Source organism: Drosophila albomicans, chromosome 2R (genome assembly GCF_009650485.2).
Source record: "Drosophila albomicans strain 15112-1751.03 chromosome 2R, ASM965048v2, whole genome shotgun sequence".
NCBI lineage: Eukaryota > Metazoa > Arthropoda > Insecta > Diptera > Drosophilidae > Drosophila > Drosophila albomicans.
In genome coordinates, this window is record NC_047631.2 from 11,040,292 (window position 1) to 11,064,630 (window position 24,339).

Below are 24,339 nucleotides of genomic sequence, written 5' to 3' on the forward strand. Positions count from 1 at the left end.
TTTTCCGAGTCCTTTGCGTTTCAAACGTTTCCAGTAATCAAAATCCCTTGGACCCTTAATTGGCAAGTGAGGCACTTTACGAAATGGACCATGCTTGCGGGAGGCCAAAGTTCGTACACAATTAAAAATCATGCATTTCGGAAAGTTGAACATTGTCATGCATTTCGGGATGTTGAACATTATGCCGACATAGATTTGACAATGCCAAAAGGGAGAGCAGTTAATTTTGAAATAAAAAACTCATTGTAATTTAATAACGATTTCCGTGTAATCCCATTTTGGCAATTAAGGCAAAGCTGTAGTTACCATGTCAACAATTTTGTATTTCAAATATCTTCTATAAATAAACAATGACTTTAATTCTCTTAACTTTGGTTTAAAAATTTCTCTTCATATATTTAGTTAAATAATTTAATTTAATATAATTAAAAAAAATCTCAGATAACTTTTTATACCCGCTATCCATAGGGTAGAAGGGTATTATAACTTTGTGGCTACAGGAAATGTATGTAACAGGTAGAAGGAGGCATCTCCGACCCTATAAAGTACCTATAGATATTCTTGATCAGCGTTAACAGCCGAGACGATCTAGCCATGTCCGTCTGTCCGTCTATCATTTTTTTCGACAGCATTGGTTATGTTTGCATGCAGATCAAGTTTGTTTCAAATTTTTGCCACGCCGACTTCCGCCTCCGCAAATCAAAAAAATCGAATAACAAGCGTAATTTTAAAGCTAGAGTTGCGAGTTTTGGTACATACAATAATAACTATAGTAGTTATAATTCCTGATTTGTGTCGATCAGATAAAAATTGTCAAAGTTATTAAAGAAATACTTTTGTATGGGCAAAAACGTCTACTTACTAGGGGTCTTAGTTGCTTTGGCTGACAATCTCGTATATTGTGCCGTCTAAGGTATATTTTGAATGTGGTACTATATCGATATACAACATATACCATTTGGTATATTTTTAGTATTTTTGCAGTAAATTTGAGAATAATACCGCAAAATATATTACTTTTATTCAAAATGGGTAGCGGGTATCTCACAGTCGAGTACACTCGACTGTAACTTTCTTACTTGTCTTACTCTTTAATGGGAACCAAACCTGCAATAACAAAGATCCCTCGTTTAAAGTTACGCTTGCTATACGTTTATTTCGATTTGCGTTGACCTTTTGCGAGAGTATTTTTTCATTTTATCTTAAAATTAAAAAAATATATTAAAATTATTTTTATACCTATATCATTTTATCTTATAGTATAAAAATTCCTTCATAATCAAACATGTATATTAAAAAATATAAACTTTATTGTATTTTCAAAACAATACGAAGATTAGATAAATTTCGTTGCGTTTTAATCTTATTTTGACCCGAATGTTTTTATCATATATCTAATCCTTGAGGCGGACTTGATCTGATTTTTCACTTAATCCATATACGTATGTAGTCAAATTTAAGTACAATTTTTTGGGACACTAGTTTCAATAATTAGTCAATAATGAAATTGTTTTCGGCCAATTTTTACCTCGGAGAAGTGTTTTTCTATAGCCGAGGGATTGGAATTCACAGATTTGGAATATCTGTTTCGGTTAATCTCTACGTTTTCGCCGTCCCATTGCTTTAAAAAGTCGGAAGATTCAGCATCCCAAGGTTTCGCTGTTTCTGGCCGGTGTCCACTCTTCCGACGATTGTAAGGAATGTGCTCCTCTACAATAAGAACAGGTTGAGGTTTGGATGGTTCTCTTGGAGGGAAATCGACCCAAGTGCAATCATAACTGCGATCTTTAACTTGGCAGTGTTTGTAGTGCGATTGATCGAGACGTACTGCATCCCGAGTCTCATTAGTTTCGGCCTTGTTCTGTTCCCACATGGAGAGTCGTTTACTTTTATCATATTTCTCACACTTCTGGCGCTCACGTCTCATCACATTGTGATCCAAGTTGCATGGATTAAGGCGTGCAATAGGCATCCGCTTGGCAATATGTCGAGTTTGGGCGTGAGCAATCTTCGCATTCAGCAATTCAATGGCGCGATTAACCATCATTTTGGTTCCGTTGTTAACTTTAACCATTTTTTTGTTGATCTGTTTCTCTATAACATCGAAAAAAAGCCACCTCTAAATGAAATTTATAAATTGTATTTTATAACTTTGCCGACGATTCCGAAATGTGTGTCTGTCTTGAAAAAATTATTAAAAGTAAATTCTGTCGTCCCAATAATTCGTTATGTTGAGATGTCAAATAAATTACGGCATACTTGATTTCATATTTTTGGGAAACTTAATATGTATATGTCGGAGAGTAAGTAATGCAGATTCGACACACTGACGTCACTGCGCAGCTGTGCGTGCGTCTCGGCACATTGCTGCGTAGTTGTAGGTGCACTTTGGCATTTTGGCAATGCGTAGTTGCTTGTGCGTTTCGGCACATTGTCAATGCGTAATTAAGAGTGTGCATGTTAGATTGCATCATTCTTCATTTGCGCTTTGTCGGTTGTCCGCATTTTGTCGCTTTGCCAAGTACAGTTATTGCGGGGCGACAGCGTCGAGACGCTGTCGCCGAGTGTGGTTCGATGGCTATGGCGTAGACAGTAAAAGGATCGAGCGGGCAGTGTGCTCGTAGAATCGCCTGTGAGAGCATCGAAACTCGCTTCGCGATAATGAATAAACAGACTTCGGTAGAACAGACTCCGACATATATAAGTTAACAGTCAAAACATTTCGAAACCCAAACAACAAATCCCAAAAGTCCAAAATGCAGACTCAGCGTCTGACCAACTTCCTGCACGCGCCGAGTGCACCTGCAAACATTCCAAGAAGACCAAGCCAAGTTGCCCAATACATCCGCCACATGCCGGTGCAAGCAATTCCAAGAATAAGAAGCATTGCACCCAATTCACCAACCAAAGCAGCGCTGTCAACGCCGCTGCTGAAACTCGCAGCTTTATATAGGGCTAGCTTTAGAATTAGTCTTTAGTCTCTAATTTGATTTCAATAAAGAACGGTTCCAATCGGAATCTTAATCAAATATATTTTTGTTATTATTTTTAAATAAATAATTAACTGGCGCCCGAGCAGGGACCGGAAAGTTCGCGTATCGATAGTGCAAAACCGTATCTAAGTGCGCCAAAGAACATTTTCGGTCAAATCGCGTTACGATAGAGCAAAACCGTATCTAAGTGCGTGAAAACGAATAGTGCATCGACAGAACAAAACAGTTTCTAAGTGCGCAATTCAAGTTATTATCCCAATAGAGGCTCGTGATAATTAATCACTGGGAAATAACAATCAGCCAATCGGACATTAATTTGACGAAGTGCAACTAAGCCAAAAGGACGTTAATTCGACCAAGTGCGACCAAAGCAATTAAAATTTGCAAAAACCTTCTCGACTATTAAATTAGTCAGTTGAAGGAACAGTTCAAGCAATCTCGGCAATTAAGTTAGCCAACACAAACCTGTACCAAGCCATTAAATTAGCTAGTGTAACAGGTGAGATTGTGAGAACTGCATCGGTGGACCACATATTCTGCAAGATCCGTTCTCAGAATACTCTCCAGGAGGTATGGATCACGGAGCCCCAGTAGCAGCTGCAAAAAGGAACAACCCCGTCCCATCAGGAAAGGTGGCCACATCATTGCTAATGTAAGTTTAGATATAAGAAATTTTACAAAGAAAAGAAAACAAAAACGGAAATAAAAAAACATAAAGCAAAGTGTAAAAATACACAAGACTCCAAGGAGTCCATATAGAATATAGCAAATCGCAAGCAAATAAATAAAACTAAAAGCGAAAAGCAAAATTTTAAAAAAATATATAAGAAAAGAAACAAATAATTGCAAAGTAAACAAGACTCAAAAGAGTCCATAGTAAAAGAGTAAATAACATAAATAAGCGTAAAGCGATAAATCAAACAAAAAGATCACAACGGTGATATAACTTATTCCAACTTTGCGATTCCCAAGGGACCCTCCAAGGTAGAAGGAAAAAACCATCCACTGGTTATAAACTTTAATATAAAACAAAAAAAAAAAAAAAAAAAAAAAAAAAAAACAAAAAAATAGCTTTTAAATTTCATCTTATCGCTTATGGCCAATCGTCATAACTTAATTCGACCCCCCATACTAAATCCAGAAGAAATAGAACAAGTGAACGAAGCACAAAGACAACGTTCAATTGAGAGACAAAACAATAGGCATTTAGAACATCAACAAAACAGACCCACCATGAACGAAGATAACAGAGCCGCTCTAACAGCCGCTATAAGCGAAATATTAGCCGAACAATTGCCAATATTAATAAGACAACATACCAATCCTGTAGAAGATTTTCTAAGTCTCCCAGATCATGTTATTGCGCCAGAACATCAAAGAAATTTGACAGATCTTGACAGAGTACCCGACATAGCAAAAGGTTTGCGTGAGTTTAGTGGAAACCCAGAAGAATTTAGCTCATGGAAAAAAAGTGTAGAGCGTGTTTTACAAGCATATAACTCATACCAAGGTACGCCCAAATATCATAATATCTTGCACACCATCCGAGACAAGATAACGAAAAGTGCAGACCAAGCTTTAGAAGCATATAAGGTACCGCTTAACTGGGATGCCATGTGCAGATGTCTTTCACTACATTATGCAGATAAACGAGACATAGCAACCCTAGAATATGAAATGACTACATTAGTACAAGGTCCGAATCAATCAGTGGAAGATTTCCACAAAGACGTATACAGACACTTGTCTCTAATTTTAAATAAAACGAGTAGCATGGATATTGACAGAAACGGGGAAGCAATGTTGACAAAATTATACAGAGACAAAGCGCTAGACACTTTCATTCGAGGGCTACAAGGTGACTTGCCTCGGCTATTAGGCATGAAAGAACCAGCAGACTTACCTACCGCACTACATCTCTGCTTAAAAATGGAAAATCAAACCTTTAGGTCGAAACATGCCACTTTTAAAGGACATCCGACACATTTTAGAAACAGTAATGGTAAACCCATACCAGCCCCACGGAATGTCATCTTCTCAAACAGACAACCACCACCAATCCCTTTCAGACAACAACAGCCACGACAATACTTACACTACGGACAACTACCACCAACTCCACTACCAAGACAATATTTCCCAAATTCTGGGTATCAACCAATTGCCAACCCACGGCAATACACTGTTGCCACAACCTCTCAACAGGTTGCACCACCTAGGCCAATGGCCCCGAAACCGCTACCGCGTCCAGAACCAATGGATGTGGATTCCAGCGTTCAAACGAAATTTGTCAACTACATGAACAGACCACGATTCGAAGCTGGGAAAAGACCCCCCGGTCCTATACCAGACGGACAGAAACGACAGAGAAACTTTAACATACAGACAAACAACGACGAAATAACAGAACCTTCGACAGAAACTTACGATACCACAACTAACTATGAACAAGCAGTCGCTGAATACGAGACTCACGCAGACGTAGAACAAACAATAGAAGAATACGTAGAACAAGTAGACCAATATGACAACAACTATGAAGATGACACTTGCGAATTTTATGACTACTCTGCACTAAATTTTTTAGAGTAAAGAGTTCCTCTCTCCCATACTTTACTTGTAGATTGAGGAACGGCCAAATAATTAAAATTCTCATTGACACTGGATCCAATAGAAATTACATCAAGCCGAAATTTGTAGAAAACCCCACTCCAAATAAAAACCCTTTTCACGCCGTCTCGATAGGAGGTAATACACTGGTAACACACCACAAAAATGCCAACTTGTTCAATATAACAGATGTTGAGGTGAAATTTTTCTTATTAAAAGACCTAGAAACTTTTGATGCTATTTTAGGAAACGACACCTTAAAGGAATTAAGAGCAGAAATAAATCCAAGTAAAAACCTAATGGTAATCAGAAACAAGATAAAAATCCCTTTAAAAGAACAAATCTTCGAAGCAGTAAATACAATAGTACCAAGAACAAGCCACCTGTCAGAAACACAGAAAACAAATCTAAACCAACTCTTAAAAAAATTTCCAAACCTCTTCGCCAATCCAAATCAAAAACTGACCTACACAACCAAGGTACAAGCAACAATAAGAACATCAACCGACACCCCTGTATATTCCAAGTTCTATCAGTATCCAATGTCACTGAAAGATGAAGTGAATAAACAGATAAAAGAACTTTTAGAAGATGGAATAATTCGACCGTCTCGGTCCCCATACAATTCTCCCGTATGGATCGTACCCAAAAAAGCTGACGCTTCAGGAAAAAAGAAATATCGCGTCGTAATAGACTATCGCAAAATAAACAGAGTAACCATTGCAGACAAATACCCTATTCCTGAGATAGGTGAAGTACTTGCACAGCTAGGCAATAATAGAGTATTTTCGGTTTTTAGACCTTAAAAGTGGTTTTCATCAAATCCCTTTGAAACCTTCCGATATAGAAAAGACCGCATTCTCCGTCAATAACGGAAAGTATGAGTTTACACGACTCCCATTTGGTCTCAAAAACGCGCCCGCTATATTTCAGCGAGCTTTGGATGACATACTTCATGAACATATCGGTAAGATATGTTTCATTTACATAGACGATATCATCATATTTAGTAAAGATGATGAATCCCATTACAAGAACTTGGAGTTAATTTTTCGAACTTTACAAGATGCCAACATGAAATGTCAGTTAGATAAATGCGAGTTCATGAAGAATAAAGTCGAATTTCTAGGTTTTGTAATTTCCGATAAAGGCATCGAAACAAATCCAAATAAAGTCGCAGCGATAGCCAACTATCCCTGCCCTAAAACATTAAAAGAGCTGAGATCTTTTCTTGGACTCTCCGGCTACTACCGAAGATTCATACAAAGTTATGCTAAGTTAGCAAAACCCCTTACGCCTCTTTTAAGAGGGAAGATGGACACGTGTCCAAAAACAGGTCATCAAAAAAACCAATTACTCTTGACTCCGAAGCATTGAAGGCTTTTCAAAAAACTACGAAGTTGTCTTATTTCAAAGGAAATAATTCTTCGCTATCCAGATTTTACTAAAGAATTTCACTTGACAACGGACGCGTCTAATTACGCAATAGGAGCAGTCCTATCGCAAGACAACCAACCAATATCATTCCTATCGAGAACACTAGCAAAAGCAGAAGAAAACTATGCAGCTAACGAAAAAGAAATGCTGGCCATCATCTGGTCACTTAAAGCTCTCAAAAATTATTTATATGGGAAAGCAAAAGTCAAAATATTCACCGACCATCAACCCCTTACACATTCCTTGAGCAGTTGGAACGGAAATGCTAGAATTAAAAGATGGAAATCCTACCTAGAAGAATATGACTACGAAATATTCTACAAACCAGGAAAGGAGAACGTCGTAGCTGACGCACTCTCGAGAATATCAACTGATCAAATCAATTCCATAGCCTCAACTCAGCATAGTGCAGAAAGCTCAAGTCACGAACTAATACCCAGTATGGAAGTCCCCATTAATGTTTTCAAGAACCAAATATTTCTTAACAAATCAGATAAATCCGACTACATATTCTCTATACCATTCCCCACGTTCCATCGACACGAAATATACAAAAAGGAATTTAACGATAAAGAATTAGTAGAAACTCTTAAAAAATACCTCAACCCTTCGGTTATAAATTGCATCCAAACAACTGAGGATATAATGGGGAAAATACAACTATTATATCCTAAACATTTCAAAAACATCAAAACCCGATTCTCTCAATCTATGACTGTAGACCTCACCAACGAATCTAGACAAGAGGAGGAAATTCTCAAAATACACAATAGAGCACACCGCAGTGCCGAAGAAAATAAAATTCAATTATCAGAAAAATTCTACTTCCCCAAAATGAAACAAAAATAAGCAACATAGTAAGGCAATGCAAAATTTGTAAGGAATCTAATATGACCGACATCCCCCTAATCCAGAACTAAAAAAAACTCCAATACCAGAATATCCCGGTTACATCATTCACATCGACATTTACTCAACCAAAGGCTATTTAGTTCTTACAGCAATAGATAAATTCTCAAAACTAGCACAGGCACGCATAATCAATTCAAAAAGCAATAGAAGACATTCGAACACCACTTAGGGACATTATTTTCTATTATGGAGTTCCTAAGTTCGTTGTAATAGATAATGAGAAATCTCTCAACTCAAGGTCCATAAAATTCATGCTTGAGGACCAGTTAAATATTACAATTTACACTGCGCCACCATATAAGAGTACAGTTAATGGACAAGTAGAAAGGTTCCATTCGACACTTTCCGAAGTAATGAGATGCTTACAGAAAGAAAACCACCATAGAACCTTCGAGGAACTACTAGATAGAGCCATATACGAATATAACTACTCTTTCCATTCCACAACCAAAAAGCGACCATTAGAGGTATTCTTCGGAAGGAGAGTCACGACAAACCCAGACCAGTATGAACAGGCCAGACAAGACAATATTGACAAACTTAAGATCGCACAAAAATAAAAATGTACAATTCCACAACAAAAGCAGAAACGAAATAATAACTTATGAGCCAGGACAAGAAATATATGTAAAAGTAAACACTCGTTTAGGTTTCAAAACTTTCCCCAAGATTTAAGAAAGAATTAGTTAAAGAAGATAAAAATACAAACATTTTAACAGAATCTGGAAGAATCGTACATAAAAGTAACATCAAATCATAATATTCGCAGGGTATTACTATGGACAATAACGGAAGCTACGATGGACATTACAAACTACACGAACGCTCAGACAGTGACCATTCATAGGGGACTGGGAAAGTTACAGACATCCTCAACAAAATTAGTACATGTAATAGACCTTAATCAAATCCAGGAAGCACTAGACCTACTTAACATTCACACTGAAGAGGCCTAAAGCGTAGTCCGCTATATTCAACAATACATCATGAGTTAATCGCTACCACTAACGCACTCAAAACAATAACAGATTCCCCAAATAAACGAAAATCTAGGTCACTAAATTGGTTAGGTACAGGTTGGAAGTACATAGCAGGCAACCCAGATCATGACGATCTCGTCATGTTAAAGGAAAATATCAATAATCTCATCAGTAATAATAATCAACAGGTTATAGTTAATACACAACTGAAGCAAAGAATTAACAAACTTACGTCCTTATCGAACTCCCTAACTAATTCAATACAAAAAAAGTAGTTTTCTTAGTAACGAGGTAGCCATTAGCCTTCATAATGAAATCCGATTATTAAAAGATGAAATAGTAAATATCAAGTATGCCACTCAATGGGCCAAATTAAATATAGCAAATACTCTTTTACTAAACGAAAATGAACTAACAGAAATTGGAGAAATATTTAGAAAAGGCAATATGCCACCATTGTCAATCGAAGAGATAATGGAATTTTCCGATATATCAATGCTTCATAATAAAACTACACTTTTGTATATTGTCAAAATTCCTAACCTAGAAGAAATTGAATATCAAGATATTTTATTAAAACCAATAGTAAAAAATAACGCAATTGTACGAGTACACTTAGAAATAAGTCAACTATTTTTGTATAATGATATAGTATATGGCATACCCAAAAAATTGTAAAACCTACTTAAACATAAAAGTTTGCGACAAAAAGAATGTTATTGATGTAAGCCAAACACATTGTATTCCGAAATTAGTTAAGGAGAGAGAGCACTGTGCAGTTTCAGCAACGCGGATCACATCCCGGAGATAGAGGAAATCGACAATGGTCTAATTCTCCTCAATAACTTCAACGGCAATTTGGTCTGGAATGGAACCGGAAATCATCTGGAAGGGTCATTTCTAATTCACCTAATCAACGATTCCATGCAAATCAAAGAGCGGCTATTCAACAATATGGAGCCAGTCATTATGCAACCAAAAGTGCCAATCTCACAAATAACAGCCGAAGAAACTGAACGTTTAAGGATTCTATCCCTAGAGGCACTGGAGGCGCTTCATCTCAATAACACCAACAAGCTGCAATACATACAGACGCATTCCATGGTCAACAGCATTACAATGTTAACGCTCTTCGGTGTCATCCTGATAACAGCGTTAGGACTTCAGGCTTGCAGTCGGAAGAAGAACACCATTACCCTTCAACTTGGACCAACACCAGCTCCATCAGAAACATTGAAGCCACCACTCCGCAAGCAAGAAGATTTACAGAAAAATGCACTGCCTCAATTCAACAACATCCCATACTTTTGAGAAATAAAAATTGCTTGAGGACAAGCACGAATTAGAGGGGGAAGAGTTAACAGACAAAACATTTCGAAACCCAAACAACAAATCCCACAAGTCCAAAATGCAGACTCAGCGTCTGACCAACTTCCTGCACGCGCCGAGTGCACCTGCAAACATTCCAAGAAGACCCAAGCCAAGTTGCCCAATACATCCGCCACATGCCGGTGCAAGCAATTCCAAGAATAAGAAGCATTGCACCCAATTCACCAACCAAAGCAGCGCTGTCAACGCCGCTGCTGAAACTCGCAGCTTTATATAGGGCTAGCTTTAGAATTAGTCTTTAGTCTCTAATTTGATTTCAATAAAGAACGGTTCCAATCGGAATCTTAATCAAATATATTTTTGTTATTATTTTTAAATAAATAATTAACTTATACAAATATAGTGTATGCTTGTTCAGTGTCGCGAATACAGCTTGAAATACTCTAATGAGTCACCGACTGGCAGTTAATATATTATTAATATATTATTATATTATATTATAAATATTCAAAATATTTGAATCAAATTTACTTTATATTCGATTTTTTTTATTTCAGGCCCCTTATTTCGAAAAATTTGAATCAGATAAAAATATAAATTTGAAATACGCTGTAAAGTCTTAATTGCTTTGGTAGGCAGTCAGAAATATTTTCTGTTATATTGTATAATTTGCATGTATTTTTAGTATGTTAATTTTGTATATTTAAATATTTTTTTCGGACCGGTGAAGCTTTCAAACTTATAGATTTAAAGAGTCCTATCAACTTTCTTTAGATTTATACGTTTCGTGTTTTCGAAAAACTAATTATATATAAATTAAATACGGTAAGGATGGTATACGAGTACTTATAGGATTTTATAGTGAAATACAAATATTTTATTAATTATTTTCCTTTAATATATATTCTTTATGCATTAATTTCGTTGCACTTCAATATATTTAATTATAATCTAAATTCAAAATACGAGTAAAATTTAAAAGAACATTCGCTGAAAAGCAAAATCTATGAATTCTGGTGAACAAAAGAATATCCAATTTTGTCCAATGCAATGCAATGTAAAGTTTACTTAAAAACTACTATAAATTTTAGGCATCAGTTATAGAAACGCGATTGTCTTGGGCTGAGCCTCTTTTCGCAGAAGTTCTTTTGTTTAGCTTTTGGATTGGAATTTAAGCAATCGGGATGTGGGTTACGATTCTTCTGAGTGCCGGAACTGTACATTTGCTTCAGGAAGTCTGAAGCCTCAGCGTCGCATGGTTTTGCAGTTTCCGGGCGGTTTTCACAATTCCTACGTCTGACAGGAATGTGTTCATCGAGAATAAAAATTGGCTGAGGCTTAGTTGGTTGTCTTACTGGAAAATCAACCCAAGTGCAATCGTAGATGCGCTTTTTAAGTCCACTGTGTTTGTAATGTGACTGATCGAGTCGAGCTCCGACCTGCACCTCATTTCCTTGATCTTGCTTCTGTTCCCACATAGAGAGTCGTTTACTGGCATCATATGCTTGGCACTTCTGGCGTTCACGCTGTATTGCGTTGATATCCATGTAGGGACTATTCAGACTTGCCACAGGCATCCGCTTGGCAACGTGTCTAGTCTGGGCACGTGCGATCTTAGCATTTAGTAGCTCCATTACGCGATTAACCATCATTTTGGTTCCATTGTTACCCTTAACCATATTTACACTTATCTATCTATTTTCAGTTTAACGCTGCCAAATTGAGCTACTTATATGATACAATTTCTTTCAGTCCCAAAACGTGTGTCTGTCTCGAAAGAATTAACAAAACTGCTTGTAAATGAGTTAAAGCCAGAAACTTGTATCGTTCAGATGTCAAACGGCTTACTTGATTTTGTATTCGACAACTGGCTACGTTTTTGTACATGTGTACATATGTGTATTCCAGATGTTGTAATGTTGTTGGAGTCTGTGTCGGTCACCAGGTTAGCCAATTAGCGCATCCATGACAGTCGATACTAATTTCTTTAGAAGCACCGCAAGACCTTCAGTTTGGATTTGTCCGTTGAGTACGTCAGTATGGGGATTAAGATAATAATATTGCCTCTATTGGCTTTAATATTTGTGGATCTTTCCTTATCCAATCAAATAGAGATTCATAAGGATAGTTTATTATCGCGTCGCGTTCGTGCTTTAATATTCCCGAACAAGGCAGCAGTTTTGCTTACAGCCGCGCTAACAAAAATTGTTGTGGGTGGACGGCCAAGCGGACTGCAATACAGTCTCGAGTTTGATATGTATGTTCCTTTGCCCGATACGATCGAAGGTTGGCGTCCCAACATTCTAATAGGTCCTACTACTAAAAAACCAGCAGCAATGAAACCAAATCGACGTTGGGAAGGCCAATGGCATCGCTATGGCGATAATAATGTTTATCCATTTAGCAGGCAAAGTATTCACTATGAAGGTCCCTACCGGGCCGGAAACTACGTCAAGTAATACATATAATTATTCTATACTCATACATAAATAAATATTCATATACAATTTCTTAGATATGTTAAGCCCAGTGTGCATAAAGATTTATTTTATAAGAGCCCTTGGAAATTGACGGAGGAGCCTTGGCAGCGTCATCGTTCATCTAATGTTCAAAATGAGGTATATGATTCTTGGTCTGATGTGCCCAGGTGGAAGCTTAATCGTGGCTACAGGGAAAGACGCGAAATCTTTGACCAACTGGAAGCAATGGGAAATTTGTAAGCCGGAATATATTCATATCTATTGATGTAATTGCTAATTAATAAGCTAATGTCTTTCAGCTTTCAACTGGATTTTAGATCCTGCATAAAGCGGGCCATGTGCGAGCTTCAAGCCAGGTTTAATATGCAACACAAAACTAGCTTCCTTATGGATGATCTATTACGCATAGTGCTCACGTAAGACAAAGATAGATAATCTGTCTATAGGACTTAAAATAACTTTGATGTTTGTAGCGTTCCCGATGATGTAGCCGATGACAAGTATCAACATCGCATGAATGGTAGGGATTGTGTTCGTTCCTATGCAGTTAGCTGTCCATATTCGGTGCTTGACTTTCTCACACGAACATCTAAAACGAAGTAAACATTTAATTTCAATTCAAAGCCAACGTCTTAACTAATCTGTAAGATGTTTCGTCAGTTGGGAACTTAATGATTTAGAAGAGGTTCAACTTTTCGGAATTAAAAATTTACTCTCAAAATTCCTTGTTTATAAATTTTGGGTTTTCTCTTCTTTTTGTTTTTTATTTAAATTTTTATAAATCATAAAAATGCTTGGATTAAGCTCGGTCTTAAGACGTTTTGCGATATTGGGTCAAGTGAATAAGCTTCAGCTCGCGACTACACTACGTTTCAAGTCAAAGAAATGTAAGAAGGGCAATGTTGAGAAAGAAAAGTGCAAGCAGGGTAAATTCTCTGAATTCCCATGTGGACGACCAGAAAATTTGCTAGTACGCCAGCCCAAGGTGAACGAGGCTAAGATGACAAAGCCGCCATCGATCTGGCTTAATCCATTCTGCGATGAGGATGCACCCTATTGTCCATTTAATCCGCGCTTCGACGACATCTACTATGTGGAATCGGACAAGGCCAAGCGAAAGTATTGGCAGACCTGGGTCGCCTGTCCGCCCATGCAGATCAAGAAAAAGAAGATTTGTTGCTTTGAGAATATCAAGGCTGCTCCTTTGAGACGTCGCACACGTAACAAGCCAAAAACTGCCTGCCCACAGCCAGTTGACTGCACGGTTAAGGAGAAGTTGGATTGTCCACGTTTCAAAAGACGCTGCCACAGAGCTGGGCGCAATCCGCCAGACTGTGTGAAGACAAAGAGACCACTGATCTGCAGCAAGCCGTTGACACCTTATCCCGCCTTCTCTGAATGTGTTCGCATGAAGCCAAATGCTTTGCCATTGAGCGAATGCATTTGCTGGAAGAAACCGATGGTTTGTGAGGCCTGGGCAGAGTGGCGACGTCGCTCCATGAGGAAGATGAGGAAGGTTTAGACCATCGTGGATGCATTGTTGATGCCCAACAATGGTATTGCTGACACAGCCAAGCCCAGGAAGGGATCGCGCTATATTGTGCATCATTAAGTTAAAATGCTTCCGCCTGTGTCGGAGGTTTCCTAGTTTTGCTTGGCAATGACACACCCTCTTAAAAAAACAAACATGACGCCATTTCTTTTAAAGTTGTTAGATAATATATTTTCTTTACTTTTTGGATTGTCAGATAGATATTTTCGTGACGTGCGTTAAAAAGTCCCAAACCCTTGGGCTGCATTCGTTGTAAGTTTTAATGCAATCGGCACCAGCGCGACCAGCGTCTCTAGCATTTATGTATTTTTCGGCCACATTATCCATCGTTGGTCTGTTGTACTTGGATTTTAATTTCTATATTTATTGAAAGTGCACAATTTGTACTTACATCAGCACTGCATTGAGAATCTCGCTAAAGATATTGACATCATCGAAGGGCAGTTGGGATATTTCGCATATACTGCGCAGCAGGCAAGTTGTGCCACTTTCGCTGCCCTGCAAACTACGGAAGATTGGATATCTAATTTTAATGAGAACAATTTTAAAATTATATTTGACTTACTGTTCCATGCCCGTTTCGATGGCATCGTAGAGCCAAGTTCGTGTAGAATCGTGATGTATTGTAGACTGCAAACCTTTGCGCAACTCACGGGCTGTGCTCACAAAGGCTGTAGTATTCCAAAAACTCCACCAATAAAGGGGAATTGTTGTGGGTATCCATTGATTTTGTACATTGTAGAAGAACCAAAATGATTGATCTTTGTCTACCTGCTTGACGGGATGCGCTACGCCAGCGACAAACTAGATGAAAAATCGAGAAACACTTTAAATTATTATTTCGATATGTAATTTAATAACTTACCTTCACAACGCCTTGACCATTGTAAATAGCTACACGCTTGGCACGATTTAGCTTTGGAAGGATCGGTACGTGGCTTACATTGTCGGATCTGACAGTCGATAAGGTATTGGGTACGAATCTGTTGGTATTGGCTGCTATCAGGCTAATGCCAAAGACAACTGCCAGCAGTAGCACGACTTGATTTTTCTCGTTCATCTTGTCATTGGTGCTCTTGGCAAACTAATGTGTAGCTGACAATCGTAAAGCTCTGAATAGAATGGTAAAAGGCCACGCAACAGTTATTTGTTGAAGAAATTGACAGTTGAGCTACACAGCAAATGACCGGGTTGTGCAATTCCTAAGAGAACTGGGAGTTATGTTAATAGTAATAATTGCTGATGTGTAAATAAATAAATATATGTATATATTGGATCTTCTTTGATATTAATTATTAATTATAATTATATATCACACTGTAATTTTTATTTGGAAGCTTATTTTAATTTTTAGAATAAGACACAACGATAAATATGTTCGTTCATAACCACATATTTATGAATTGAATTATTGATCTTTAATATCAAGGAATTAACATAAGAAGATACAGTGACATATTTTTATTTATTTTGTCTTTTTTATACTATATACTATACTACATTTCTGTTTAATTTATTGTACGTTATGAATGACTTAAAACTTTTCTATTCAATATATGCAAACATTAAGTATACGCACTGTGGAAACCTTTGTAATTGGAAATATTTCTATTTTCTTTTTATATTTTATATATTATATTTTTGTAATATGTATTTATGTCTGCGATCATTAAATGAAGAGAGTGCGTAGCGTTATATATGGTTATGGGAAAAAATTTGTTTAATCTGTATTAATAAGTAATTATTGTTATTAATTAAATTCTTGCGGTGTAGGGTATAACTAGTTTCGCGTGGACCTCATTATATTAGTGCACTCCAACTTTCTATTATTTTTTGTTTAGAATTGTTTCCCAAGTTGTACGTATATATAATGTTTGCCCTAGTTCTGCAGTTTTCGTTGTTCTAATTGCTGCTCACGCATGGCAAATGCTTCACTCATTAACAGTTCTGCTTAATTAAAGACCTACATAAACAAATCAATAGTATGGAAACCCGGAACATTAATGCGTTCAAACATGTGCTACAGACCGTAATTCTAAGATGCTTCACATCGAAATGCGACGGCCACAGCAGCACAACAGCAACTCTATCAACGGGCTATTCACTGTGATCATCGTGGTTATAGTGGTCCTGACGACGGGCACAACTGGATTTTTACTGTATCCAGCATCAACGATATTGCAGCTTACATCTTCAATGTCAGTGCCAATCGATATACCCGATGCTCGAAAGGTCTTCATGGATTTGGGGTTTCAGATGAACTATAACATGCCATATGATGTCGCCTCATTCTATAATCCCACCATTTGGTCTAATGCTCTGGAGCGTCGCAGGCGGCATACAGATGGTTTCACTGGCACAGTCAAGGAGCTGATGGAGGCAGAAAATGGCATACATCCTAATGATTTTACTGCTGGTGAGTTGTACACGGGCTTGGAGCGCAGATTAGAGGAGAATGGCTTTCATAAATCCTGCTTATTACGCAGTGTATGTGAAATAGCTCTGCATCCTTTAGCTGATGATCATAGCTACAGCTTCACCTTGATCGTAAAAATCATCACCTTTTTGCTAACGTAAGTAGATTTTTATTGAATTAATGGAAATATATACATAATGATTGTTGTATTGATTTTATAGACCCTCGCAGCATGAAGGCTTTGGGCCGAACGAAAAGTTGTATCAACATCGTTATGAACGCGCTGAGAAAATAGGTTTCATGGGTGGTGATTGTCAAAAAGCCTATCCTAAGTGTGAACTGGATGTGTTAACTATATTCAGTAAAATAGTGAGATGAAATAAATGTGTCGTACCTAGATATTATTATTGTTTTATTTATTTGTTTTCATGGCATTGAGAGGCATCAGCATCCATCAATTAATGTTGTTTCATAAAAAACTTTAACTAAAAGTAAGCAATCAATTGATTGAAATAACTCGGGCAAACCCAAACATGTTTAAATATATTTAATTTGACTATTAATTATGAAATTTTCTTTATCTATCTGTTCTCAGTTGAATCTTAAGATTATAAAAGAATCTATTGGTTAGATATTTGTAAACAAATTTATTAAACAGTAAACGGCTTTCTAGGAAGTCTTAACCTGAAATCCCACCATGTTAATCTGTTAAGTGGTTTGCCATGAAGTAATAAAATACTTCCATTAATTACTTGTTACAATACTACGAGTGCTTTATGAACAATGTGCATGTCATGAAGTGAAATCCAATAGAATATTCATGCAAATTTTTTGCTGGCCATTAAGCTAAAATCACATACATTAGTTGGCATCAAGTTATTTACTGAATTGCCTTCAATGACCAGAAGCTAAGCTCATTAGGCGTCAGGGACTTAAGCATTGATTGGTGGCACATGCGCCACAGTTAATATAATTGCAAATTGGAAAGTCTTTAAGCACTTTATTTTAGCTGATTAGTTTGCTAATGCCGCCCAGAATGTCCACTGGACACTCGGTATACAGTTTTGCGCAATTTTCGCCCAGAAATCCCTGTTGCTCTGCCTCCTCATAGATTTCACGATACACAGTCTCACTGGGTGCAAAGGCCTCATGCAGCGATGGCCTGAAAATGTACAAGAACGATGAGTATTTGTGCGAGTCATTCAGAAGCAATAAACGAATACTACGCCACTTACGTTAACGTAAAGGTCAACAATGCTGTTAGCATGTTCTGGTGTCCATCATCGAAGGGATGTCGGGCCAATTCGCACACACTTCGCAACAGACAGGACTCATCGATGCCATACCGCGTCAGCATATTTTCAATGCTCTCATAGAGCTCCCCGCCGTAAGGTCATTGGGATGCATATTCGTTAGTCCGTTAGTAGGCATATACTTCTGTGTTTCGTTCCTCAATTGACGTTTGTGGCGACGCTCGAACTCATCTGGCCAAATGGATGCCGCATAAAAGCTAGATGGCTGCGCGGGCAAATTGTAGTTCATCTGCAGTCCCCAATCCCAGAATAGTTTCCGTTGGGGTATTACCACTGGCACCGACAACGACGAGGTAACCTGCAGCACTGATGATGCTGGAAAGAACAGTGGCATTTCCCCATGACTCCCAACTATAAGCAGTAATAGCTGCAGAGCCCCGATGTAGTGCACACGTTTAAGATACATTTTGTGAGAGAAACTAGAACGTCAGACAACTCGAAGCGATGACAACGAAGTGCGTTAATTAAAATCACAATATCAGTTGCTAATGAAACACATGAATGTTACAGTTTACATCACGGGGTCTCTTCTATTCATCTCATACCTGATGCTTACTCATTCGTTTAGACTTGTCAACAACAACTCTGAAATCAGCAATCAGTATTATAAGGCTCGGCGCTATTTATTTTTGGGGAAATTGAAAAAACGAGAGTCTTATAAACTGCATTTTATGAATTGGGTAATATAACATTTGTGATAAGTCGCAAGACATCATGTTTACAATGAGAATAGAGCTGCGCACAATTTTTGCCCAGAAATCCATCAAGTTCAGCTTGCTCATAGGCTTGCTTATAAACATGCTCACTCTCCAGAAATCCTTCGTGCTGTGATGGACTGCCGAATATAATTTTTTTTAACTATATGTATTTGATGGTTAGTATTTGAGACATACCTTAAAAGAAAGTTCATTATATCGCTCAACATATGTTGATTATGTTCGTCGAATGGATGCTTTGACAGCTCACAGACACTGCGTAAAAGGCAAGTGTCATGGAATCCATAGGAAGACAATGAATCTTCGATTGCAGCGTAAAGTTGACCAGCTGAGAAATCTTTGGGATGTGTTGCTGCGTTTGTATTGTAACCATACTTGGTATAGAAACTGACATCTGTTTCGTCAGTTTGAAGAACATCACGTTTAGTTTTATAATTGGCGAATCCCGGCCAAATGGGTATACTATAGAACGAGGTTAGATTGTAGGGCAAAGAGTAGCTGACTGCAAAACACCAATCGATTAGTATTCGACGTTCCGGATAATACTCGGCAACGGGTACCGAAACCGAGTAGGTCAACTAAATAGTCAGATCGATGTTAATAATTATTTAATTTAATTAATTTAACAAAAGCAATTTCAGCTTACGCCCAAATCAGAAGATGCCGGATATAGTAAGGAGCTGGATGAACTGCAGCTTATAAGTACAAAAAGCACTTGGTAAGTTAATTTTTTTGGGTCCATTTTATAAGCCCGATCTACACGGTTTGAATATAATATTTCAACTGATCGGTCTGTTAACACAAATGCCCAACAATAACTTCAGAAATTGGGTATATAGGCTAATGGACCTTCATGAGTACAGTCAATAAATCAAGACATCAATCAAATCCAAAAGCACTGAGTAAATATTGAATTATTCTGTTCACAGAAAGTACTTCTACTTATCCCAAATGCATGTCAGGCTTTCGCATCATTTCGTGATAGGCATTGACATGCTTCGTGCTCGGATTTATGTACTTTTACTGTTGCTCAGCTCAAGTCAAGGGGAATTTCAACAATCTCCAAAGACTCAACTGACTCAGCCTGCCTATGAGAGAGTCTTCAGTAGAAAGAAACGTGCAATCATTTTTCCACCAGGTTCATTTCTTAAATTTACCTGCAACTTTAGCAAAGGATTAATTTCAACATATCCGCGTGGTGTCAACTTCGTTCTGGAAGAAGCAGTCTACTTTCCCATTCCCGGTAGCAGAGATGATCTATATCCGAAGCGTTTCTTGCCAAGCACAACTCCAAAACCAAAACCATCAGAATCGTTTGTCTATATACCTGGTACAGATTGGCGTTTCAAGGCGGTGTCATTGCCCAAAAAGAAACTACAAGTTCAAACACTGAAGACGCATCGGATTGATGTGGGCGGCTCTAACAATCCATATAAATGGCAGCAATGGGCAAAATATGGTGAAAAATGGGCATCAACTGCCAATATGAAGTGGAGTAATAAAAACAAGTGGTCGAAATGGACAACACCTGCTCCAAGATGGACAGCAGACTGGTCGAATCAATGGAAAAGAAAACCAAGCAGACCTCAAAGACCTTCTCCATCTGATTCTATACATTATCATGGACATCGTGATCGCAGACAGTTGTTCGATCACTTCAGTGGACTGAGTTCTCTGTAGGTATATCAAGATTTCGATTAGATATTCAATATATGTATGACAAAGTAATATTATTTTGCAGTTTTGGTATTGATGTTAAGTCGTGTATATTGCGTACTATATGTGACTCAAAGCGCCTGCTATTGCCTCCTGGCTACTCCATGCTCCATGATATGCTGCGCTTAGTTTTCACGTGAGTTTATCAAAAGAGAATATAATAAAAATTTACAAACTGTTATATTTCTTAAATAGCATGCCCAGATTAGATGGTCTGGACGATGATTATACTCGTATCATGAGCAGGGATGCCGATCAATGTGCCCAAGAACTGAAAACTAAATGTAATATGAACCTATTGATCTGGTTATTAAGTGGCAGATTGAAATAAATAAATAATATTAGGTTGTTTGGTAATGACATACCGGTTTCTTTATTGATTTTTGACGACGATTTTAACATAGTTAGCATTTTCCGATTTAAGTGCTATATGTAATGTAATATAAATAATAGACGTGTTTTTACTATATACTCTTCACTTAATTTTTGTTTTTATAGAAAATATGTTCACATAAGAATAAAATGTTTTAATCTTAGGTTAACCTCTATGAACCTTAGACATAAAACGTCAGAGTCTAATGGTGAAAGCTAGTTAATAAATCTCTTTATTGGAGTTAACGGTGCACCATCGCAGTAGTTAGTTTACTTATTTCATAATTTTCTCTAGCTTGTGGAAGGTAATCAAAATGTATTATTCGATCTCTTATTGGTTTAAAAATTTACACCAATTGATTTTAGTAATTGTTAAGTAAATTTTGGATATTTGAGAAGCTTCAGTGAACCTTTCACTTAAACATCTCAATCAGTTAGTGTGCACCATGCGTGGTTATCTCTTGATACAGTTGATCGGTCTAATGGCCTCAGCTGTCCTAGTTCTGGGCAATAAAACCGAGTTAAATCATGTTGTTGAACGCGTTTTTTCACGTCAGAAACGTTTTGTGCTTTTTCCAAAGGGATCGAACTTAAAGTTCACAGGACAATTGAGTAAACGATTACTTTCTCAGTACCCAAGCGGAGTGAATATGAACATTGAGCAGGCCTGTTATTATCCTGTGCCCACCACTCGTGAAGATGTGTATCCCAAACGCTTTCGACCTCGAACAACAACTACTCCGGTGCCATTAACAACAACAGAGCCAACTTTTGTTTGGATCCCGGGCACAGATTGGCGCTTCAAGGCGACTGCTCTTAAGAAACCGAAACCCCTTAGATTGCATCAACGAATTGATCTTAGACCTGATGCACCGAGCTATGTTGATACTACCCAGTGGCAGAAGTGGTCAAAGTATGGACAACAGTACAAGGATTCGACACCAGCTGAAAAGTATTCGAAGTATGGAAAGTATAGACAGAGCAACAAAAATTGGTCACAAGCTGGACAACAGTACAAAAACTGGAAGCCACCTGCAAGTAAGTGGAGCAAGTGGACTACAGAGTCTCCGCAATGGAGCAACTATGGCAAACGTTGGCAGAGGTCAAAAGAAGAACCAATGGAAGAAGAGCCCTACGATCCTGAAACTGCTGATTACGAAGCCATTCCCTATCCAGACCTTCATCATCTCAAGGATTGGCGCCACTATCATGCTCATCGTGATCGTCGACAGCTCTTTGAGCAATTTGGTGGATTTACACAACTGTATGAAGCGCTTTTCTAATGTTTATTGTAATATTAAAGTATTAGTTTTTGCAGACTCGGCATCGACATTAAGTCTTGTATCTTAAGAGCCATGTGTGACAGCAAACGTTTGCTACTGCCACCAGGATATTCTATGATCCAAGACATTGTTCGGGTGGTCTTGACGTAAGTAGTAAATCATTATCAATAGTCTCAGATATAATATAATATTATCTAAATCAGCATGCCCACTGTATCTGGACTTGAAGATGATTACAGTCGCATAATGCGCATGGCTCCAGAAGATTGTACTCAACAGTTGCGGAATCAATGTAAGATAAACCTATTGGCATGGTTCCTAGGCCAGAATAAAACATAATTGTGACAACGTTAAGACAGGGTTTTATTACATAAATGGTGCATCCCATATGGACTGTTTGCATTCCGGATAAAGTGCAGCACAGTCTCCATCTTGAGAATGAGCTTTATCGTAATGGGTCCCCGGTTCTTGATCCAACGCTTCTGGTATGGTAAACACTGTCCGAAGTAGTTCGCCAATAAAGTTGCCGGGTTGTTTTTCAATGGACTTTTGGGCGGTTTCACACAAAGTGCGCAGCACACACTGATGGCCATTTTGACCACGTCTATATAGAGAAAGAAAAGGAAAAGTAAATTAACATTTTTTGGTTTTTAATAAGAAGAGAATAAGGAATTTCCATTACACTCAACTAAATCTTCATTCTTTATTATCAATATTAACTAGTTGAATATTTTGGAGAAAGGTTTATCAATTAAATCAACTAAGAATTACATTTTTAGTTTTTGGGTGCTTTTTTATAAGTATCAGTTTAACTCATACTTACTTGTTAAGATACTTTTCGATTCTTTCGAATAATGTTTGCCGACTCTCGCGATGATATTTGATTTGATGGCTCTCTAATCTGCTTAAATTAGTATCGTGTGCGCTACTTGTGCCACTTCTGCGATGACGATGATGTGGATTCTCAGCATCCGGAATGCTGCGTTTGCCAAAGACGGGATAAATCTTGTGATGCTTCGCTTGACCTGATACGCGTGGACGCTTCTGTTTACGTTGAGGTTTCGGCTGACCATAGGAGACATTATTCTGGTGACTCGCATCTTTATTATATAAGCTATTCTGATGGCGTAGGGTGTCCTTCAAACTAAAGGGTAGAGCAATTCAAAATAGTGAGTTTAAATGTACATAGCTGCGAACTTACTGCGAAGCCAGAGCCCAATAGGGAAAGCGTGTGTTCTGAGCCGGACTGTAGGGTTGTGACCAGTTATCGAATGGGTATCTCGTCGGGCTGCTATTGTAGGAGTAGTAATAATTATCCTTTCGTCTGGCTGGTATATTTGGTTGTCTGTAGAAGCTATCGCTATATTGATGAGATGGGTGCATAGGAGTTCGAAAAACAGGTGAGCTGCTGTAGTATGAATTATAAGAGGGTCTGCCAATTCCTTTGTTTGACAAGTTTATATAGTTGGGCTTGTAGTTATTGGTATTACTGGCTTGTAAATCTGGTTTAGGTGCATCATCGACGTAGGTTATGTTGGACACAGTGTCGTTGCGGCTGATGTCTAGTGTGCCTTCGTCAAGCTTAGTTAACAAATCCTTAACCGCTTCACTAGGCGGTTTGCTGGGCAATTCCCAAGCCAGGGCAACCGTAACACCCAGCACCAGATAGTTGGTGTAGTCCACCACGCAGATAATCTCATCGAAAACTGCGGTACAAACAAATGGAGCATTCAATTTGTACTTCATTTAGACATCTTGGGACTCACCCATTTGAAAAGAGCTGCCCTCGGGAAATACCAAATAACGCCGTTTCCTGGAGAGCAACACTTCTGTCTGCCTTGTTCCACTGGCAGATTTGTTAAGCCTCGCCTCGATGAGCTGTTCAAAATCCGAACTGATATCGCTGCCAGCAGTACTCTTGGCCACACTCAACAGTGGGCTAACAGTTGGCAGCTCGATGCCTCCTCCGGATTTGAGCGCATCTCCAAAGCAGTTCACAAGCAGCTGCAGCAGCAGCAGAAGCGGCAGCTGCGGTAAGAGCAAACAACCGACTGGGGTATTGCTTCTTCTTTTGTTCCTGATCCACATTTTCCCACACTTGCGGTCAACGCGTCGTCCATACGCCAACTGTCAGTTTGAAAGTTTCAAAAGCTGCGCCAAGCAAACGCTAACGCTAACGCCAGAACGCAAAACTCTAACTCAAACCAAATCCAACCGGACCCATTGAAAG

At 38.2% G+C, this 24,339-nt stretch overlaps 10 protein-coding genes across 12 annotated transcripts; 5 read left to right on the plus strand and 5 right to left on the minus strand.

The window, feature by feature from the left end:
- Positions 1 to 11,136: 11,136 nt before the first annotated feature.
- Positions 11,137 to 12,059, minus strand: LOC117574275 (uncharacterized). Its single transcript, XM_034258023.2, has one exon. The coding sequence runs from the start codon at positions 11,938 to 11,940 to the stop codon at positions 11,356 to 11,358; it is 585 nt and encodes a 194-aa protein (XP_034113914.1). The 5' UTR covers positions 11,941 to 12,059; the 3' UTR covers positions 11,137 to 11,355.
- Positions 12,060 to 12,286: 227 nt separating this feature from the next.
- Positions 12,287 to 13,344, plus strand: LOC117575881 (uncharacterized). Its single transcript, XM_052007079.1, has 4 exons — positions 12,287 to 12,716; positions 12,777 to 12,977; positions 13,041 to 13,157; positions 13,215 to 13,344. Exons 1-4 carry the CDS (start codon positions 12,301 to 12,303, stop codon positions 13,342 to 13,344), a joined length of 864 nt encoding a protein of 287 aa, XP_051863039.1. The 5' UTR covers positions 12,287 to 12,300.
- A 64-nt stretch (positions 13,345 to 13,408) lies between these two features.
- LOC117575882 (uncharacterized) lies at positions 13,409 to 14,492 on the plus strand. Its single transcript, XM_034260319.2, has one exon. The coding sequence runs from the start codon at positions 13,532 to 13,534 to the stop codon at positions 14,261 to 14,263; it is 732 nt and encodes a 243-aa protein (XP_034116210.1). The 5' UTR covers positions 13,409 to 13,531; the 3' UTR covers positions 14,264 to 14,492.
- LOC117573299 (uncharacterized) lies at positions 14,486 to 15,353 on the minus strand. The gene is made up of 4 exons (XM_034256403.2): positions 15,159 to 15,353; positions 14,859 to 15,097; positions 14,685 to 14,798; positions 14,486 to 14,627 (listed from the first exon to the last, which is right to left on the minus strand). The coding sequence occupies exons 1-4, from the start codon at positions 15,351 to 15,353 to the stop codon at positions 14,486 to 14,488; spliced, it is 690 nt and encodes a 229-aa protein (XP_034112294.1).
- An 842-nt stretch (positions 15,354 to 16,195) lies between these two features.
- On the plus strand, positions 16,196 to 17,101 carry LOC117573300 (uncharacterized). Its single transcript, XM_034256404.2, has 2 exons — positions 16,196 to 16,866; positions 16,931 to 17,101. The coding sequence occupies exons 1-2, from the start codon at positions 16,334 to 16,336 to the stop codon at positions 17,085 to 17,087; spliced, it is 690 nt and encodes a 229-aa protein (XP_034112295.1). The 5' UTR covers positions 16,196 to 16,333; the 3' UTR covers positions 17,088 to 17,101.
- Positions 17,102 to 17,646: 545 nt separating this feature from the next.
- LOC117576058 (uncharacterized) lies at positions 17,647 to 18,428 on the minus strand. The gene is given in 3 exon segments (XM_034260590.2): positions 17,647 to 17,871; positions 17,945 to 18,095; positions 18,098 to 18,428. Coding segments are annotated over 3 exon segments (639 nt in total). The 3' UTR covers positions 17,647 to 17,714.
- A 198-nt stretch (positions 18,429 to 18,626) lies between these two features.
- On the minus strand, positions 18,627 to 19,990 carry LOC117574895 (uncharacterized). 3 transcript variants are annotated; one of them, XM_052006534.1, is made up of 4 exons: positions 19,896 to 19,990; positions 19,385 to 19,826; positions 18,916 to 19,316; positions 18,627 to 18,857 (listed from the first exon to the last, which is right to left on the minus strand). In XM_052006534.1, the coding sequence occupies exons 2-4, from the start codon at positions 19,478 to 19,480 to the stop codon at positions 18,692 to 18,694; spliced, it is 663 nt and encodes a 220-aa protein (XP_051862494.1). In that variant the 5' UTR covers positions 19,481 to 19,826; positions 19,896 to 19,990; the 3' UTR covers positions 18,627 to 18,691. The 3 variants fall into 3 exon arrangements, with proteins under 3 accessions (XP_051862494.1, XP_051862493.1, XP_034114823.1); XM_052006533.1 differs by having other exon boundaries at positions 19,385 to 19,838; positions 19,896 to 19,974; XM_034258932.2 differs by lacking the exon at positions 19,896 to 19,990 and having other exon boundaries at positions 19,385 to 19,894.
- Positions 19,732 to 20,785, plus strand: LOC117574894 (uncharacterized). The gene is made up of 3 exons (XM_034258931.2): positions 19,732 to 20,414; positions 20,480 to 20,590; positions 20,650 to 20,785. The coding sequence occupies exons 1-3, from the start codon at positions 19,732 to 19,734 to the stop codon at positions 20,783 to 20,785; spliced, it is 930 nt and encodes a 309-aa protein (XP_034114822.2).
- Positions 20,786 to 21,272: 487 nt separating this feature from the next.
- On the plus strand, positions 21,273 to 22,448 carry LOC117573301 (uncharacterized). Its single transcript, XM_034256406.1, has 4 exons — positions 21,273 to 21,751; positions 21,809 to 22,090; positions 22,145 to 22,255; positions 22,313 to 22,448. Exons 1-4 carry the CDS (start codon positions 21,273 to 21,275, stop codon positions 22,446 to 22,448), a joined length of 1,008 nt encoding a protein of 335 aa, XP_034112297.1.
- Positions 22,434 to 24,318, minus strand: LOC117573302 (uncharacterized). Its single transcript, XM_034256407.2, has 4 exons — positions 23,876 to 24,318; positions 23,311 to 23,815; positions 22,933 to 23,253; positions 22,434 to 22,713 (listed from the first exon to the last, which is right to left on the minus strand). The coding sequence occupies exons 1-4, from the start codon at positions 24,195 to 24,197 to the stop codon at positions 22,476 to 22,478; spliced, it is 1,386 nt and encodes a 461-aa protein (XP_034112298.1). The 5' UTR covers positions 24,198 to 24,318; the 3' UTR covers positions 22,434 to 22,475.
- Positions 24,319 to 24,339: the final 21 nt, after the last annotated feature.